The following is a 17,443-nucleotide window of genomic DNA, read 5'->3' on the forward strand; positions in this document are numbered from 1 at the left end:
AGATACCTACATATATTACATACTATAATATAGCCTGATTCTGGCCAAGAGGGAAATAATAAAACTATGGGGTGGGGGTAAGATACACTGCTTACAGTGATGGAACTGTCCTCCAACATGGACATGTGTGCGGTGGCACCAGACTACAGAACCTGCGGATGCACATCAAGATTTGGGTACTGTGGCAGGAGGCTTTTGTACAAGCCAGAAATGACTCTGGGACAATACTACACCGGCTGGCGCTTTGGGATGGCGAGAACGTGGGCTTGCCCGGCTGCACCCTCCCTCCACTAAGAATATTCTTAATAACATGTACTGTATCTTATTTGATGAGCTGCTAACATGAGTTTTTGTAATGCAATTCTAAATAAAAAGTATGAAATAAAAAAAAAAAGACGTAGTACTATATATAAAAAAGTATACTTCCAGGTGTCCACTGGTGAAGAAAGATGGTGATGGGAGCATTGGTTTTAATAGAAGAATGGTTGATGGGTAGGTGTTCAGAGCAGATCATGGTCTGCATCTTTTAGGGTGGTGGCAACAGAAGGATTTGTAAATTAAGACGGTAACCAATGTAGTAAATCAAACACACAAAAGGTGGTGGGAGGAATGCTTGCAATAAGTCTATACATATGCAATTGCTCTTAGTAGCATATGCAAATCAGTCGTAACCCCTTCCATGCTTATGACGAGCCCAGCTCCTCATGAGGCACAGTGGCGATGTGCTCATAACGAGCTGGGCTCGTCATAACGGCCGCGGCCCGGCCACGCGCAATTGATTCCCCGCCTGTGCGGGAGAATCATTCAGTGGGCGGGGTCGTGACGAGCCCAGCTCGTCATGAGCACAGCTCCACTGTGCCTCATGACGATCTGGGATGATCACGAGCACCGCGGTGCCGTGCTCCCCACCCACCCCGCACCGTTGGGGAATTACCCCCGCTGCAAAGGGGTTAACCATGCACCAATAGCAACAGACCTGCCCAAAATGCCAGACCAGAGACTCCCTTCAAAAAAACTAAGCAACTCAAAATTGGTTCCGCAATGAATGCTGCTCAACAGTCTGGTGTAGCTTGGTTTCAGTGGCACAAATTGCAACTGACCCAAGTTTGGACATACCCTTGCCACTTAGGGCGTTACATCAAACACACAAGAGATAATGCAACACATCTTAAAGTGTGTGGCTAAAGTATAATGCTTTCAGTCTATTTCTATGTAGGAACATTTTAAATCAAAGCTTAATAAGCTATTTAGTGAAATCAAGAGGGGGTTAAAAAGATGTGGAATGGCTATGAATAAGAAATAAAATTGACAGCTGATCAAAGCCAAAAAGGCTTTTGATAGGGTGCACTGGCCCTTTCTCCAGTTCATGCTAGCTAAAGCAGGGCTGGGAGCCTGCTGTCGAAGATGGATATGGTGCAGCCATAAGGGGTCCATGGCCAAAAAGCAGGTTAATAGGCTGACATCACATTCATTCAACATAGCGTATTATACGCAACAAGGATGTCCCCTATCCCCACTCCTATTCTCCTTTTATATGGAACCCCTAGCTGAGAGGATCAGTAGGAAACCTCTAAATCATTGGAATTACCATGGCCCACCATGAACATAAAACTGCATCCTACGCGGACAATGTCATGATCGCCCTCAAGCAACCACACTCATCTATACCATCCCACCTGCAGGAATTTGAATCATTTGGTAAAGTCTCTGGCTTCAAAGTCAACATAAAGAAGTCATAGGCCCTCAAACTCACTAACCCTCAAAGTGATAGACACCAGTAAGAGTTCCTCTGGACCCTATCATAAACGACCCAAGGGGTACCGCATTAGGGCTTGTAAATACACTCCACGTGGAGAAAAGGCATAGCGCAACTACGCCTCTCAGCTACTGCTCGCTCGGATTTACAATTCTGGAACGGCAGCCCCCAACTCCTAGCTGGGCAGAATAGATGCAAAGAAGATGACTTATTCTAAAGATACTATATGTTATGCAGACCCTCCCCCACCCATGCTGGGGAAATTACAACACTTGATTGAGAACTACATATGGGAGGCCAAGGGAGCTTGCCTGGCCAAGAAAGGTGCTTACTTCGTTGTAGAGGAGGGAGGACTGGGCATTCCTCACTTAACTCGTTTTTATCAGGCAGCTCAATTGAGCAATCTGGTGGAATGGAATAGGGACTGTACAGAAAAGCACTGGTGTATTATTGAGCAGGCAACCGCAGGTACCCACATTTAGAAAATCCCATGGTTGCCAGGTAAGCACCATCCTCGAGGGGTCTACATCTCTCCCGTAGTGAGGGCTAAGCAATGGGACCTGGGATAGTTATATACATACACCCACATTTTGCCGGAAACCCCCATCATGGGGAACCCTGACTTCTCCCCGCAATGCGAGGAATGACATATCTTCCTTGGCAGGTAGCTAATTATAAGAGTGCCGGGGACTTCATTTACCACCAAAGCTTGACAGACTTCTCACGACTCTGTTCTAACTATGTACTGCCACACAGGGAATATTGGCATTATGTTGCCATCCGACAAGGTTTGATCCAACCCCATATTCGCCCCTATGGTAGCAGGCCTCTCACTCCTTTTGAAAAGTGTCTCCTCACCCCACACACAGACAAGGGTCTTTTATTCGACATTTATGCTTTCCTAAGCACTCCCCCGAGCAATGTCAAATCCCCAGCTTAGTTACGTTGGGAATTAAAAAGTGAACGACATTTTACCCCAAAAGAGTGGGTAGATATCCTATACAAGGCCTGCACATCCGTCTATAGCGCTTCTGGAAAACAGACCTTACTTGAATTAGCACACTACTGTTACTACACCTCAGCTCGAGTAGCTAAGAGGAAAAGACATGGAAATTATGGCAGTTGGCAGAATTACGGGCATCCAGCCACACTGACTCATATTCTATGGCATTGCCTTACACTGGAGTGTTAATTGTCAGTCATTCTAGCAGACTCTAATGCAATGTAGAAGATTAATATACCCAGGTATCCTAGCTATATTTTACAGGGGTTCCTGAATGCTTTGACATACTCCCTCCGCTCTGAAGAGGGAGGGCCATCATGCTCGCCTTGTATGCAGCCAAACAGGTCCTTTTTACAAGTGGGGCACAGACAACTCACCCTCTCACATGGACTGTCTACACAAACGTTGGGGGGTTCTTGGAATGGAGCAACTAACAGCTGCTGTTGAACACAAGCTGCGGTCCTGTAAAGTACTAATACTATCTTGGGAATAGGACCAACTAGAAAAATAATTAAACCACTATTTTTAATAGTTATTAAAAATGCAATTTAATTGTGAAAGCTGATGTTTAATAAATACTAAGGTAAAGTAACTTTTAGAAAGTTACCCTTTACCTGCCTGAACAGTCAAAAAGACGAGCTAGCATAAGCCTCTAAAAGCTGTCAGCCTGGGCTCACTGTTGAAGAGGTATGAAGCAGCTGTGAACTCCCTTCCAGGAGCAAACAGTAGGCTATCCTGAATGGGCACAGATAACTCACCTGAACTCCACAGAATATGCAAGGTAGGAGCTGTAGGCACAAATTTTGACATTACAGTGTCATACCCTGCATGACAGGTCTGTTGAGCCATATGAAACACTTAGAGCACACTTGAAAGGCAGAGAATTGGATGCCATGAAAATTATTGAGAATGCCCTATCCGGTTGCAGACAAGCTCTGCTTTTACCCTACCAGACTACCATCTCTGGCTTTTGTTTTGGACACAGTGGCTGCCTCAAACTGTACTTTAATATTCAGTGTCGGGTGCCACTAGGATTTCCATAGTGCACTACATACACACAGCCAAAGTTAACTGTGGTTGAAGACTTGCTAGTGCCAGGCATAACTATGCTGTTCCTAGGCCCTCACATCAGAATACTTTCTGGACCTGCAGAAGGTCAGAAGAGGGCTAGACCTGCTGTCTATTACCAGAGAGGTACTCTGAAGAACTGGACCCACTCCTTGTACCCAGGACAGAAATGTGGACTTCAAGTGCTGGTTGGCTGACCTCCTGTGTAGCTGCAGGGAAGTAACAAGCTGTAAGAGGCCTTTTCTGGGAAGCACCTAGCTGACCAATGGAAACTGTACGAGGACTGGGCGTTGCTATTGGTCTCTGCCTGACACCCCTAAGAGGTCCTCGGCGACTGTAAAAGTGTATTCCTGTGGTGGACTGAGACTTAAAGGAATAAGCTCAAAGTAAAATATTTGACTCGGGCAAACCTGGCTGGAATATCTGACCCATTCTTCATCATGGTCAGCCTCAAGTTGTGCCTGGGTCTCAGTCTACAGCAACCATTGACTAACATTGGTGCTTTGTGGTGCTATTTCTACTTAAAACTTTTAAAATGTATATCTCATGTTCCCCATATTGAATGTGTGTAATTTGGTTTATTACGTTTTACTCTACTTTTCTAATTCATTTTTTTATTTTTATTGTTTTGCATTTTTTATTTATTACTGTTTTGTTACTGCATAAATATCTTATACATTGCCCTAAATTAAGCCTTTCTGCTCTGTGCCATAGACACCAGGGGGTTACGAGCTCATTCATTTAGTGGCTTTGAGGTTGTACGCCGACAGGGGTTGTGGTTATTCCTTTAAGTGGGTAGTCACCCACCCCAAATAATAATCCAACTTCTTAGATGTAGGAATCAGTGTTTTTCCCCATGTCTAAAAAAGAATAGCCAACAGCATTAAGCACAGGTGTGCAATTTAAATGTAGAAGCACAATTTAAAGCATGGTTGGTGAGAATAGAAGTAGTTCTGTTTATACCAGTTATATTTGACAAGTGTTCTTATACTTAAAATAGCTCTGGTGCTGTTAGACAAAAACAGAGAAAATGGTAAACTCGAGACCTCCTTACGTGCTCCGTGAAGAAGCGTTTAGAGAAGGATGCCACAACCCTCTGAGCTTCTAAACCAGCAGCTTTCCTTGCCTTGTATTCCTCCAACCAATCCACATTGTCTGCTTGAGTGTAGTACTTCTGAAGCAATGGCCACCTGCAAAAAAAGGAAGATAGTTCAGGTACACGTCTGGAAGAACAAGATCAGTTAAAGGCGAAATTAAGCAGAAGATATAGGAGACTATGTCTGCTTGAGTGTAATACTTCTTAAGCCATGGCCACCTGCACAAAAAGGAAGATGGTTCAGGGCACGTCTGGAAGAACAAGATCAGTTAAAGGTGAAATTAAGCAGAAGATATAGGAGACTATCACCATCTTATGATCAGGTCTCACTCCTAGAGGCATTTCAAACTTTGTAAGTGTACAATGGGTTGTCAAGAAGAGGCGACGTCAATCTGAAGTGATAATTTGTAGGATTTCAAAGGTCTCAGAAATTGAGGCATTTCCAAAAACTCCCAAAGAACTGACAAAAGTTCTGCTGCATTTAAAGAGGAACTCTGATTAACCATAAGTAGGCTTTCCTGTTTTCAGTTTCTATTTTTGGTAAATTCTGGTGGTGTTTTTTCAGTGTTTTCCAGTGATTTCCATACCTCAGAAAAACAGTGCTTTTCAGTGTTTACTCATTTTCGTGCCATAAAAACAACTGAAACGGTGTTTTGCCGGTGTTTATAGAACACTTTGTTTTTTTGATTGCTTTTTCAATTTTTCTTCAGAAATTGTATACTGCTCTACACTTCAGAAGCTTAATAAAGTCAGTAAATACTTTCCATTGTTCTTCGATTCTGCAGCTCAGATTTAACAAGCATTTGCAATGCAATAGTTCTCGCATTTATGCAAGTTTAAGCTATTGGCATTGTAAATGACAAAGCCTTTTATTTATGTTTTAAAAACGAAAACCAAAATAAAAGGCATTGTTATTTGCAATGTGAATAGCTCAAACTGCTTAAATGCAAGCATTTAAAACAAGCATTGTAAATGCTTGTTTTAAATGGAAGCGTGCATTGGTCACTCAGCAAGTGTTTGTCAAATATACGTAGAGAACTTTTTTTAATGCTATTATGAAATTGCAATGTGACTGAAGGGGCATATTCAAGTAAAAAAAATGGGGATAAAAAAAGACTTCCTCTAGCAAACAAAAAAAAATATGTATTTGGAGCTTTGTTGTTGAACTTGATTTTTTTTGGTCCAACAGTGATGGTAGCTTTTGCTCTTTTTACTGCTCTCCAACAGGATTGTGTAGCAACTGCTGAAATAGAATAAGGTACTGTTAGGTGCACCATGTGCTGGGCTGTGTGCGTTGTGTACTCCAGCAACATGTGGACGGCTTGGGAAGGGATCAGTATGCTGGGGAGGAAGAGGCAGTGTATCACCATACTTGTTTACAGTTAATGCAGAGATGCATGGAGAACATATAGATGTTTGTAGGATTATAAAAGGACTTTTGAACTGTGTATAATTCCTCGTAGATTGTTAATTCAACAGCAATTCAATGAAAGCGGCTGGATTTGCACAATTTGAGGAATTACCTTTGGCACCTTCTGCGCATTTGTACACCCTCACCACTCTATGGGCCAGATTTAGGTAAATCTCATTTACCGACTCTAAAATACTGAATTTTACCGATTCGGTATTTTAGAAAAGAGATGTAGGTAAAAATTCGGCAAAAAATACCGAAATCGGTAGGATTCGGTATTTACCGATTTGGTAATAACCGAATCGGTATTTGCCATTGATTCCTATGGGCCTCAATGGCAAGTAACGATTTGGTAATTACCGAATCGGTAAAATTACAGAATTGTCAAGGGGAACAGGGTGTCACTTTGACACCCTGATGCACCCCTGATTCTGGCTTGTGTGTCATGTGACACACATACATGCCCTTAGGGCATGTATGTGTGCCACATGGCACAGGTGTACATGCACAGATGTGCATGTACACAGGAATTAGTTATTTACCATCAAATAGTATTTGGTGGTAAATAACAAATTATTTAGGGCCTGTGACACTCTTTAGTGCCACCTACATATAGATTTACCGAATTGGTAAATTTACCGATTCGGTATTTTAATGAATCAGTAAATTTACCGAATCGGTAAATTTACTGATTCTGTAAATTTAAAGGCCCCTACATGTCAAACACCAAATACCGGTCGGTAACGGCCGAAATCGGCAGTTGCCGACCGATATTTGGTGTCCTACATCTGGCCCTATAACTTTTGTCTACCTCCGCACACCTCTTCACCCTTAGACTCGAAAGACTCGTTTTAGAGGGTGAGCATTTGCTCTTTTTGGATGGCAACGATGAATCCAAGAAGGGAGATTCCCTCCAAAAGAGGGTGGGAGTTGCTTAGTGTTTTCTACGGTTCAGCATAGAAGTGTATTTCCCACAGAAATGATAATTGCAGACTCTGAAAAGCTGCACAACCATTACACAAAGAAAAAATCACGTATCCAAGACCATAAACCCTAAAAACGGTCAAATGTAAAACCAATTTTCGCCAAAGAAGCTCCTTTTCATATGCATTCTCCTAAAACAATATTAACCAAAAAGGACTATATGTGTGCGCACTAAACACACTGAATTTCTCTCTTGCCTTTTATAAATAGCATTACTCGACGCAATAGTTAGGTTGGCCCTGCAGCTATTCATACCTCTTTGTCACCACGTTTCTCTAGAAGCGGCGCTCCACCTGCTGAGGTGCTCAAGAATGCACCTGTTGATCCTGTTATCTTGTATCAATAGTAAAGCTCTAAGCTCTGACCCCAGAGGTATCTTCCCATTAGTTTTGAAGGAAAGGCACTACAGCCTAGTCCTTTATAACTGGCCTAAGGCTGTGCTCCCCTCCCGTTGTGCTTTCTGTCCACGGTACAAGCCACACTCCCCCTGCCCACAGGTCACTGTTTACACAGGGTTAGAGTGTGGCTCGTGAGACCTCTATTTTTTCAGGGGGTTTGTGTAAATGTGTATGCCGGAAAACAGTGCAGGGCGATGTCAGATAGCTGTTTATACTCACCTAGCTGAACAGCCCAGGTATTGTTTCAACCAACGAGCTAGGAACGTGAATATTTATAGTGTTCACACAAACACGGCCAAGAGCGCGCAAGCAAACGGTTTTATGACTCGAGGTCAGTCTGTCAATGGGAGAAGAGAAATTAATTGCACTGAGGGAAAAAAATGCTGTAATTACATAACTGCGGGGAATGTGTTGCTTGAAAAACGGATGCATTAAAAGTCAGTTTGCACTTGACAACATTTCAGATAGACAAGGTATTTTTTTAGACATTTAACGTGGTAGTTCTCAGCGAGGCTGGAAATAAAGCAGTCGATCTTGTTGTGTGTGTGTGGGGGCGGGGGAATGGGGGGTTTAAGTCTGAATCCGAGCATTGTATATTCGGTGTCTCTTTAAATAGTACTTTAACTCCATGGTAATGAGGCTACTGTGATGTTTTACAACTCCTACACTAATTCTCTAGTCTCCATTATTTATAGGCAGAATATGTCATGGAAGCTCGAAATTTGGAGATAACAGCAAACACATGGCACCTTTAAAAAATAAGCAAGAAACGTGTGTGCTGCCTCTTTCTCCAGTGCCTGTCCCCCGGCGCCCACTCCTTTATTAATGTCTAGTTAAGTAAATGGTCTTTTTAAAGACCTGTGAAGTACTCGGGTATGGCCGTCATAATCACATCAGACTTAGACCTACAAAAAGAAACGTCCCCCTCATTTGCACTGCCTCCGAACCCAGAGCTGCAGCACCAGGACCCGGTCAGTGTGGTGAGTGGCAGCGCAACACCTTCATTACACCATCTGCCACCATCACATCAGACTTAGTGCTACAATAAGAAACTTTACCTCTCATTTGCACAGCCTCGAACCCAGAGTTGCAGGGCTGTGTAGTGCGCCGCACTTAGTATGCAAGTTTAAACAAAATAAAAAATGGTGAAAGAACGCGCAGTGTCCCTGAAGCGGACGCCGCATTCTTCTAAAAAGTTATATTTAAAAAAAAAGCTTTGCCATAGTGCCAGGAGTGCTGTGGGCTCTTTACTAAAAGTGGTGGGCGCGCTGCAAACACAAACAATACACTGCAACAATAGCAATTGCCAATACTAACACAGATGACGGGCCTCCTGCATATGTGACCCCTGCAATAAAATCGGACGAGGTGTTATTATTGAATCTCCTTCGAATCTCTGGTGAAAGAATAACAAAGCCTCGTTAAGTGTCTCAACAGGGGTGTAACGCACACCTCGGCACCTCCTGTGGTGTATGTAGCCAGTTCCTCCTCAGGGCACAGACACTGGCGGCGAGCCATGAACAGCGGGAGGGGGGTGAAATGTTTAATTGAATTACTGATGCCTAGCTCGGATGCTGGGTTTGTACTGTTTTGGCTCCCTCAAGTGGCCAAAAGGTGCAAATGGCCAAGTGGTTAATCAAAAGTCAAAAATTCAGCGGTACTCGGTTTCAACCGGGTCAGCTGATTTGCAGTCGGTAGTGTATTATCGTGCAGACTCGGTTTTACCCGAATTCCGGACAGCCTAACCATAAGGCTGTCTTCCACAAGTGCTTCTCCAGACTCTCTTCCCTCAACAACCCTGTGGAAACTAGAAAATACTCAGAAGGTGGAATGACAATTGATCGTTATTTAAAAATATCTGAATATAGAGAGGAAACTACTCACTGGTAAACAAAGCTCAGATGCCTCGTGTGAGGTTCCAGATACAAATGTGGAAAAATGCACCTCACATAGGTTTATGGACGTTTCTCTGTTGTATGGATATTTGTGGCTACATAACCACACTGAACCGTTCCTTCCAGAAAAAAAAGTTTCAAAAATAGGTACACAGAAGTACGCAGTATGAAAAAGAGGGATACAAATTTAGAGTACTGCCCATGTAAAGGGGTTGTTCTTTAGTACTAAATTAACAGGTATCGGTTAATAGAAAACATCTCCGAACAACATCAAATTATAATAATTATTATTATTAGCAACATTACAAAGGGTATGGCTACCTGTATCGAGCTTCCCAGCGATAGCCGTCCCTGCCGTAGACCATCTCTCTTAAATAAACAGGTGAGTTTTCAGTTACTTTCTGAAGCTAGATAGTTTGTCATCCAGTCTAAGAATGACAGGTAGAGTTCCACAGCTTGGGAGCCAGGTAGGTAAAGGACCGGCCACCACTTCTGGCCCTCTTAACCCTTGGAACAGTTAGAAAACCTAGCTTGGCAGACCTAAGACTTCTGTTTGCCTTGTAGGGTTTGATAAGATTATGAAGAAGCTGTGGACCAGATCCATATTTTGCATGGTGAGCCACACACAGTGCCTTGAATTGCAATCTTCTGTTTATCGACAGTCAGTGCAATGTGGCAAATTAGAAACGTCTTATAGCCACATTAAATTGGAAACTGCAAAACCTTCTTCAATTTTAAATTCAAAGGAGTGTAAAACGGAAAAGGACAAGGTGCAAAATGGAGTTTGCACCAGAGTCAGATAACAGAAAGATACAAGGAGTCAAGCAAGATCTTGCTCCTAATACAAAAGGTGGCTTGCTAAGCCAAAAAGAGAAGTCTCTCTAAATAAAGGGGTCAGTGACTAGGGTGTGTTTCTTTTGGTCACTAGATGTCAAAAGATGCATGCAATGATCTAACCTCACAAGACTTGAACGCAGCAACTGAAATCATCTGAACACGGCAAGGCTACAATGGTAGGTTGTAAAACTGACAGTCCATCCTAATTTGTAAAAGTAATGTGGATATGTTTTTTTTTCATCAAATGATGGATCCAACATCAGGTGGTACTTATGGTATAGGAGGAAGCACCAGTGCCAATCTTAACCACGCCAAGCAGAGGCATGCCTGTGGAGGCCATATTCTCATGAGTCAAGGATTAGTTGAAAAGCAAGAGCAAGACCTGCTGCATAAGTATGTGGTGCATTAGGAGGATAGTCTCACAAATGTGTTGCTATGTTATGGTCAAAGCTACATGTATGTATGTATGTATGTATGTATGTATGTATGTATTGGAGATTTATATAGCGTGCTGCTACCCAACAAGGGTCTTCCGGCGCTGAACAGGACAGCAAGTAGAGAGCCCTAAGACAGAGAATCAGGCATGGCAGCTAATGAGCAAGGTCTTCAGGTTCTTACAGAAGGCGTGAAAGAATCGCAGTTCCTGGGTGCAGCTGGGAGAGGGTTCCAGAGTTTCGAGCCCAGGTAAGTAAATGAGCAGCCTTTCATACGGGCAATACAAAGCCTGGGCAATGCAAACAGTGAGAGGCTGAATGATCTCAACAGTTGGGTGGGACATGGGGTTTCACCAGGCCCTGGATGTAAGAAGTGGCCAAGCCATGTTTGGCCCGGAACATGTAGCCGAAGGCCTGGAGTTCGATATGCTTGTTCACCTTAAGCCATTGTAGTTTGTGAAGCAGTGGGGACACTGAAGCGTATCTAGGTAGCCAAAAAAAAAAAAAGGAAAGCGGCCGCATTCTGGATGATCTTCAAGCGTCGGATTGAGGATTTGTCTGCGCTCAGGTATAAAATATTGCTGTAGGACAGTCTGCATGTCACCAAAGCCTGCATCACTGTCCTCTGGGCGGTCGGTAGGAATAGCCAAAGGATCGTTTTAAGCCATTTGAGAACAGAGAAGCAGGTGGTCATGACCCTCGACACCTGAGGCTTGAGGGAGAGGTTATCGATGATAAGATTCTTAACCTTAGTTACTGGAGCGGGCAATGTTCCCAGGGCATCCGGCCAATGATTAACTCCCCAGAGTTCGGGGTTGTTGCCCAGAACCAGGACCTCGGTTTTATTGCCATTAACCTTCAGAACATTTTCTAGTCATCCGGAGGGAGACATTTCTCAGGCCAAGCTGGGGAAGGGAGAGATCTTGATGCTGAGCAGTTGATAATGAGAAGATAATGTGAGTATCGTCAGCATATGAAAAGATAGTGAGACCCGACTTCTCAGATACGTCTGTCAAAGGGCAAATGTAGATATTGAAGAGCAATGGGGCTCAAAATAGATCCCTTAGGAACTCGAGGTTAACGCTACGGTCTATCTAGTATTTGTCGAGAAGACCTGAAAAGTGTGATCTTTTAGAAAGGCGATTAACCACCTCAAAGTCAAACACAAACCCCCAGATGCATCAAGAACTCATTTTGCTATTCCTTAATAGCGAAAAATAACGATTCGCTATTAAGGATTAGCAAAATGCAATTCATGAAGAAATCCCTAAAAAAAATAGTGATTTCTTAAAATTCCTTAATTGCCCCCTGAAATTGATCTGTGCACATATTTTGCGCACACACATGCCCTTAGGGCATGTGTGTGCACAACATGAAACTTTGAAAAATGCACTTTAGTGCATTTTTCAAAGTTTTTGCATATTACCATGAAGTTCAACTTCATGGTAATTTGCGAGCCCTATTAGCGAAAATCGCTATTTTTTAAACTTTAATGCATTGTATTTAAGGAAACTCAATTTGAGATTCCTTAAATGCAAGTAATCTCAAGTTTGCGATTTCTTAATTTGCGATTTTTGCATTTGGGATGATGCATCCCAAATGCAAAAATACCGGTCGCAAAGGGGCAGATTCTGAGAATCTGCCCCTTTGCGAGCGGATTTTACCTTGATGCATCTATGCCTAAATGACTTAAGCCTCAAGACGATCAGTCAAGATGGAGTGTGACACTGTATCGAAAACCACACTTAGGTCAAGCAGAATGAGGGTGCAGGGCTCGAAAAATCCAAAAAATGCTACTAGTTCTACAGGTCTAGTACCTTGAAAAATCTCCTCGACCTAACTGCAACCTACTTGACCTCAGTCTCTGAAAGCGAAGCAAATGTGACAAGATAACAAGATTGAAAGGCATCTTTATTGCTCATTAACTATGTGAGCAATAAAAATGCCTTTAAATATGTTTATCTTGTCACATTTACTCCGTTTTCAGAGACAGAGGACAAAAGTTAGTTTGTATTTCTACTCGCCAGAAAGGGAAAGTAGGACCTCAATTTCAAAGCTTTATTCGACAATTGTCATAAAAGCATCCTTCCTAACCCTAATACAACAAATACTACAGCTAAAAATAATTCTAAAACACATAATAAACAGTGACAGTCGAATGTTATACGAGAATAGTACAATAAAAAAAAAAAAAATTCCAGTTATTTCTAAAAATACTTTCTTCTTTTTTTAAAAACAGTTCATGCAATGCAATAGGATAATTGGATTAAAACAACACTAATTCATAATAATATTTACATTTGACTTTAAAGTGCGTGTACGAATTGACCATGCCCAGGCAAGAAATTTAGCTACGGCAACTACAAGTGGTGTGGAACAGTCCGATACAAGTATTCACAGGGCTATCGATTGACTGCGGGTGCCAATATTTAGGCACACTGGCTTCAACCATTTACGTCTAGGGCTAACATATAATGGGCAGCAAAACAACAAATGGGAAATGTGCTCTATTTGATCCTTACAAAAATAGCAATGATCATCCCACATGGGAGACCAGTGTTTTTTGAATGCATTCACTGGTAAAGTTCCTATACGAAATTGAAAGTATAGTTTCCTGTCATGTGGTCGTTCTATTATGTCCCAACATCTTTCACAAGATGGATACATTTTAATATCGCAAAAGCGAGTTGTCAGTGCTGATTGGGAACCTTTACAGAACATTGCTACGTACACCATCTCCCAATATAATTCTTTCAATTTAGCTTTCGAAGGAAAGCTAGCCACATCATGGTTGCCCCAAAGGTGTTCCAACTTTAACAATACAAGAAGCCCCCGTAGTTCTTTTAGCCATTCAATACAATGAAAACGATCGAACTCAACGACATCCTCCAGAGCTGCAGCATAGTGGCTCAGTTCTGGGGTCACCATCAAGCGTCTCCAATATAGGAGTGGTCTTAGTCTAGCTATATCCTCAATATTTTTCTTGCCAAGGTCCAATTTCAAGGGAAGTGTGGGTGTGCTTTGGGGGACCATAACAAGCCCTCGTAAAAATCTGTTTTCTGCACGTCCCAACTCTCCCACGTTTGAAAATCCCCACAGTTCAGAACCATATAAGCAGGCGCCTAATACTTTCATATTGTATATTTCTAGTGCACAGTTAACCGGCTTTGTTAGCGATTTGCGATGTTTTAGGGCAACTGCGCCAGCAAGCTGGTTAAACTTCAATAATGTTTTGTTAATATGCGATTTCCACTTCATGTTTCCCTGAAGGGTGATGCCTAGGTAGGTAAAGGCATCCACTTTCTCTAAAGGGGTGCCTTTATATTTGATTACAGGTCTAGTACCTTGAAAAATCTCCTCGACCTAACTGCAACCTACTTGACCTCAGTCTCTGAAAGCGAAGCAAATGTGACAAGATAACAAGATTGAAAGGCATCTTTATTGCTCATTAAATATGTAAGCAATAAAAATGCCTTTAAATATGTTTATCTTGTCACATTTACTCCATTTTCAGAGACAGAGGACAAAAGTTAGTTTGTATTTCTACTCGCCAGAAAGGGAAAGTAGGACCTAAAAACAGCTCGCCCTCGTTAAATTTTGCTCGCATATGCGAGCGGTCGAGTGGATTTTTCGAGCCCTGGGGTGGCAGTACAGCCAGAGTCGAGCTGTGGCCTAAGACATTCCGTGACCCTGAGTAGGGTAGATTCGGTACTATGGTCAGCCCTAAAACCGGACTGTGAAGCGTGAAGCCAATTACGGGTCGCAACAAAAGAGGAGAGTTGGAAATTAACATGCCTTTCCAGTATCTTAGAAATAACAGCAGAGGGGAACAAGATCACTCTTCTTCAAAGGGAAGACCAGATCATGTTTCCAACTCTGCGGTACATGCCCTGTACTCAAGGATGTGTTGAGGAGGTTAAGTATCACAGTAAGGGCAGCATCGTCTTGGAGTCAGAGTTTAGAGGGAGGAAGGGGATCAAGCGGAGAGCCGGACTTCATGGATCCCAGTGAAGATTGCAGTGTTACCAGGTCCAAAGAGGACCATAACCTAATTCGGAAAGGTTCCTCAGACTGAATATCCAGGGGGTATATGTCCTGGTGCCTATCTGCTGGAGTTGCAGGGAATGTTAGGTTCTATAGTTGGTAAGTGTCTACCTCTAGTTAACGATTGAAGGACTCGACTTTATGTTGGAAAAACGTTGCTATCTCATCACACTGATGTTAAGAGAGAGAAGGAGGTGGCAGAAAATTGCTGGCAGCCGAAAGCTTGTTCACAACTTTTAACAACGTTTTCTGGCAGTGTTGGGAGTTCGCAATCCTCTCCGTGAAGTAAGTTTCACGAGCAGCTTTGCAAACGGCATGTGATTTCTTCAATGATGCCATATCTTATGACTTAGCCTCAAGCGCGTTGTGTTTCCTCCATGGTCTTTCTAAGGTTTAGCAGAGTTTTTTTATCTTGTCTGAGGGAGGCAGTAAACTAAGGGGCGGCAGGATGCATTCTACATTGTGGTTTAGATGAAAGTGGCAGGATCAAATCGGTAGCCTTCATAAGCATCCAAACATTTTCACTAACCTGCTGTAGGTTTAGTCGTTGCTATAGGGGTGTACACCAATGAGAGTCCTGTCCTTTGAAAACATTTCCCTATGCAGGTAGATCAGTGTAATTCTAAAATCCAAACTCCACACAAAGACAATTGATATTGTTGAAGGGGGCAGAACATACAATTCTCTGGGAGTGGGTTCAGGTGATAAGACTGAATTATTAAATTTGAAAGAAATTATGACAGATTTTTGGTAAGACCAAATCTTATACAAATTTCACATCAAATCAGCTAGAGGGCACAAAAAAGTTCAGCAAAAGAAATAGCCGCTTTTGACTATTCTAAAAGATTCACTTCCAGAGCTATAGTGCTTGCTATGCAAGACACTCTATTGTGAGGATGCCGTTTTTGCTACCTTTCATTTAGTCGCTGAATGAAATGCAATAAAGTGGTCTATTTGAAGGTAGGAGGGGTATATGAAGCCACCCAACATTAATACTACTTTAGCAAAGACATCAAAAGTCCAAATGAAGGAATACTGAAAGAAGTACTCATTAATATGCTCCACGGAGGGTGCTATCATTAGGAGAGTTGTTTAACATTAGAATAAGTAGTAAATATGTTTCTACCTACTAGTGTCCTTGATTACTTCAGACGCTGTAAATGAAGCTATAGTTATCCACTCTAGTCCTGCACTGGAAGCTCGAGTCAGATGCTTGGCTCTGTTTCAGAATGAGCAGAGCCCAAAACGTGCCGAGCTTTCACGTGGCTGCTGTATGCCACTCAGGCTGTCACCCCAAGAAATACAAACCAATCTTTGATGACAAACCTTTGATGTTAGAAGACAAGAGAGAAACAGATACCCATCTACTGATGTCGACTCCGTTCTCCTGTTACTTAAAATCCGCCCTCTAATGCAGGTTAACTGCCCACATTACCCTAGCCTTATTTCTCTCTCTGTCATCATTTCGAGAATTGTTTTTCTAAATCCTAAACCCTTTGCGACCCAGTACCTCCTCCGAAACTGCTGCCTCCACACCTTTCCTCGGGCCCCGCAAAGATCCCGCAACCTTCGGCAGCTCCGAGCAGCGCGGCAGATGTCAGCTGCTGTAAGCCCTGGGGAGCAGAGGATGCGTTCCAGCAACTCTCCGGGCAGTGCGCTCAAGCGCGGACCCTCCGCTCCACCGCACTCGTCGCCCGGACTCTCCAGCCCGGCACTCGGCTGCCCCGTTGTCGCCATCTTTAGTTTGTACAAATGTGACAGCTCCGAGGCCCGCCCACAGCTCGCTGCAGAGCCGTAGACATAGAAGAGAGACACGGCGCGAGGCTGCGGGCGGGTCTCTTATTTCGGGCCTCCGGTCCAAGATGAAGGAGCAGCGTAATCTTGGTGAGCCGCACTTGAAGATAAAGGAGCAATTTGGCCATTTTAAAAGTTAGTTGCTTAAAATGGGTTGTCGGCAAAAAATGTTATTCCGTGGCTCCGTTTGTTTTTTTGGGCATAGAGCGGAATTGGTACAATGCCGGTGCCCTTGTCGTGCAGAGATGCTTGGTTACAATAGGACTTAAATGTTCGTGTGTGGCTTTCAAGCAGTGGACCGGTTGTGTATGTGCACTGTTGGTTAATGACTAACTTATTTTAAACTGCAATGCTCATGATAACTGAGCCAGCATCTTTATGTTCACTGCTTCGATTGTCCTAGCTCACTTCCGTGATACAGACACCGAAAGCTAGTTTCTGCCAGTATGCTGACCCCATTCATATTGCTCTGTTCCCCATGACATTAATTTCCCGTTTTGTATATTTGTATTCCTAGTGTGAAGCCTTCGGGGACCGGTTAACTGTGGAATATTGTTTTGTGTTCTGTTTCACCGTATAATGGTCACGCACTACTACAGTGCAAGGCAGAAAGCGAGTGTGTTGACCGGTTTGTACAGGCTCCAGGTTGCACAATGCCCTCCAGCTGCGCCGGGCGTGGCAGTTCTGTGAAGGGCTGTTTTGCTAAAGCCCCCTTAAGTTTTC

At 43.0% G+C, this 17,443-nt stretch overlaps 1 protein-coding gene across 2 annotated transcripts in view; it reads right to left on the reverse strand.

Moving 5' to 3' along the window:
- The window catches only part of FBXO21 (F-box protein 21), a 230,963-nt gene extending 213,962 nt beyond the window's left edge, over positions 1 to 17,001 (reverse strand). Inside the window, exons 1-2 of one of the 2 annotated variants that reach the window (XM_086943268.1) lie at positions 16,437 to 17,001; positions 4,954 to 5,017 (exon numbers count right to left, since the gene is read on the reverse strand). In XM_086943268.1, the coding sequence (XP_086799394.1) occupies positions 4,954 to 5,017; positions 16,437 to 16,663 (291 nt within the window). In that variant the 5' untranslated portion in view covers positions 16,664 to 17,001. Of the gene's footprint in view, positions 1 to 4,881; positions 5,018 to 16,436 lie in introns of both variants that reach the window. The other variant, XM_086943267.1, reaches the window with a different exon arrangement.
- Positions 17,002 to 17,443: the final 442 nt, after the last annotated feature.

The sequence above is a fragment of the Lissotriton vulgaris genome, chromosome 11 (genome assembly GCF_964263255.1).
Source record: "Lissotriton vulgaris chromosome 11, aLisVul1.2, whole genome shotgun sequence".
Taxonomy (NCBI): domain Eukaryota; kingdom Metazoa; phylum Chordata; class Amphibia; order Caudata; family Salamandridae; genus Lissotriton; species Lissotriton vulgaris.